Raw genomic sequence first — 1,430 nt, 5'->3', positions numbered from 1 at the left:
TGGGGCTCTTTCAGCATCAAATAATTCCTGGGAAATTCTCCTCGGAACAGATGGACTCGATTTGCAGGGATTTATGGAATGTAAAGGGATTGGGGGGGGATGGAAGAGCCTTGGGATTATCCGGTCCCGGGAACGGGGGAAAATCTGGTCAGGGCTTGTTACAAGAAGTGGGATGTGCCAGGAATGGTGGAATGGGAATGGAGCCCGGCTGGGAGAGCTGGGAATGTTCCCCTGGAGAAGGGAAGGATTCAGGGAGAGCTCAGAGCCCCTTCCAGGGCCTAAAGGGGCTCCAGGAGAGCTGGAGAGGGACTGGGGACAAGGGATGGAGGGACGGGACACAGGGAATGGGTTCCCGCTGGGAAAGGGGAGATTGGGGTGGGATCTTGGGAAGGAATTCCCAGCTGGGAGGGGCTGGGCTGGAATTCCCAGGGGAGCTGTGGCTGCCCCTGGATCCCTGGAATGTCCCAGGCCAGGCTGGATCCCGCTGGGATAAGGGAAGTGTCCCTGCCCTCGGAAGGGCTGCAGTGGGATGGGGTTCAAGTTCCCTTCCGTCCAACCCATTCCGTGATTCCATAAACGTCAGGAAGATCCATGACAGGAATTCCTCCGCCGCCCAAAAGCATGGAATTCCCGATTTTAGTGGGAAAGGAATTCCCACTCCATTCCCTCCTTGCCCAGGACTTTCCTCTAAGGGTGCCACCCCCAAACCCCATTTCTGGAGACACCGGAACGTCGGGCGGAGGAGGAGGGGGAGGGGGAGGAATTTCTGCCCGCATTCCTGTGACTTTTCCATGTTTTTCCCGGGCAGGAGTCCCTCTCTCCACGCAGTGGGGCCCTCAGGGCTACTTCTACCCCATCCAGATCGCCCAGTACGGGCTGAGCCACTACAGCAAGAACCTGACGGAGCGGCCGCCGCACGTGGAGGTGTACGAGACAGCCGGGGACGGCAATGGGAATGGGAACGGGAACGGGGACTGGACGGTGCCCAAGGGCTGCTCCCTCACCACCGTGTGGGATAAATCCCGGCTCAGCGGGGTCAAGCAGTTCTCCTGCCCAGGTGGGTCTTGGGAATCCTGGCGGAGCGGGGGAGCTTGGAGTTCATGGGGTGCTGGCGTTTTGTTTGGCCGTGATTCCCAATCGTTCACTCCCAATTGCTCATTCCCAATCCTTCATTCCACATCTTTCATTCCCAGTCCTTCCTTCCCAGTCCTTCCTTCCCGATCCTTCATTCCCGATCCTTCATTCCCAGTCCTTCATTCCCAGTCCTTCATTCCCGATCCTTCATTCCCAGTCCTTCATTCCCAATCCTTCATTCGCAGTCCTTCATTCCCGGTCCTTCATTCCCCATCCCTCATTCCCAATCCTTCATTCCCAATCCTTCATTCCCAATCCTTCATTCCCGATCCTTCATTCCAAATCTTTCATTCCCA

At 57.0% G+C, this 1,430-nt stretch overlaps 1 protein-coding gene across 1 annotated transcript in view; it reads left to right on the top strand.

Moving 5' to 3' along the window:
* The first annotated feature begins 505 nt into the window (after nt 1-505).
* GLCE (glucuronic acid epimerase) overlaps nt 506-1,430 on the top strand; it is a 5,097-nt gene continuing 4,172 nt past the window's right edge. Inside the window, exon 1 of the mRNA XM_042019878.1 lies at nt 506-1,057. Within this exon, the coding sequence (XP_041875812.1) occupies nt 592-1,057 (466 nt within the window). The 5' untranslated portion in view covers nt 506-591. The remainder of the gene's footprint in view (nt 1,058-1,430) is intronic.

Source organism: Corvus kubaryi, unplaced genomic scaffold (assembly GCF_017639235.1).
Source record: "Corvus kubaryi isolate FWS band 111438036 unplaced genomic scaffold, C.kubaryi_AGA036_p1.0 36343, whole genome shotgun sequence".
NCBI lineage: Eukaryota > Metazoa > Chordata > Aves > Passeriformes > Corvidae > Corvus > Corvus kubaryi.
Note: the sequence above shows the minus strand (reverse complement) of the source record. Positions and strands in the feature narration are given on the sequence as shown.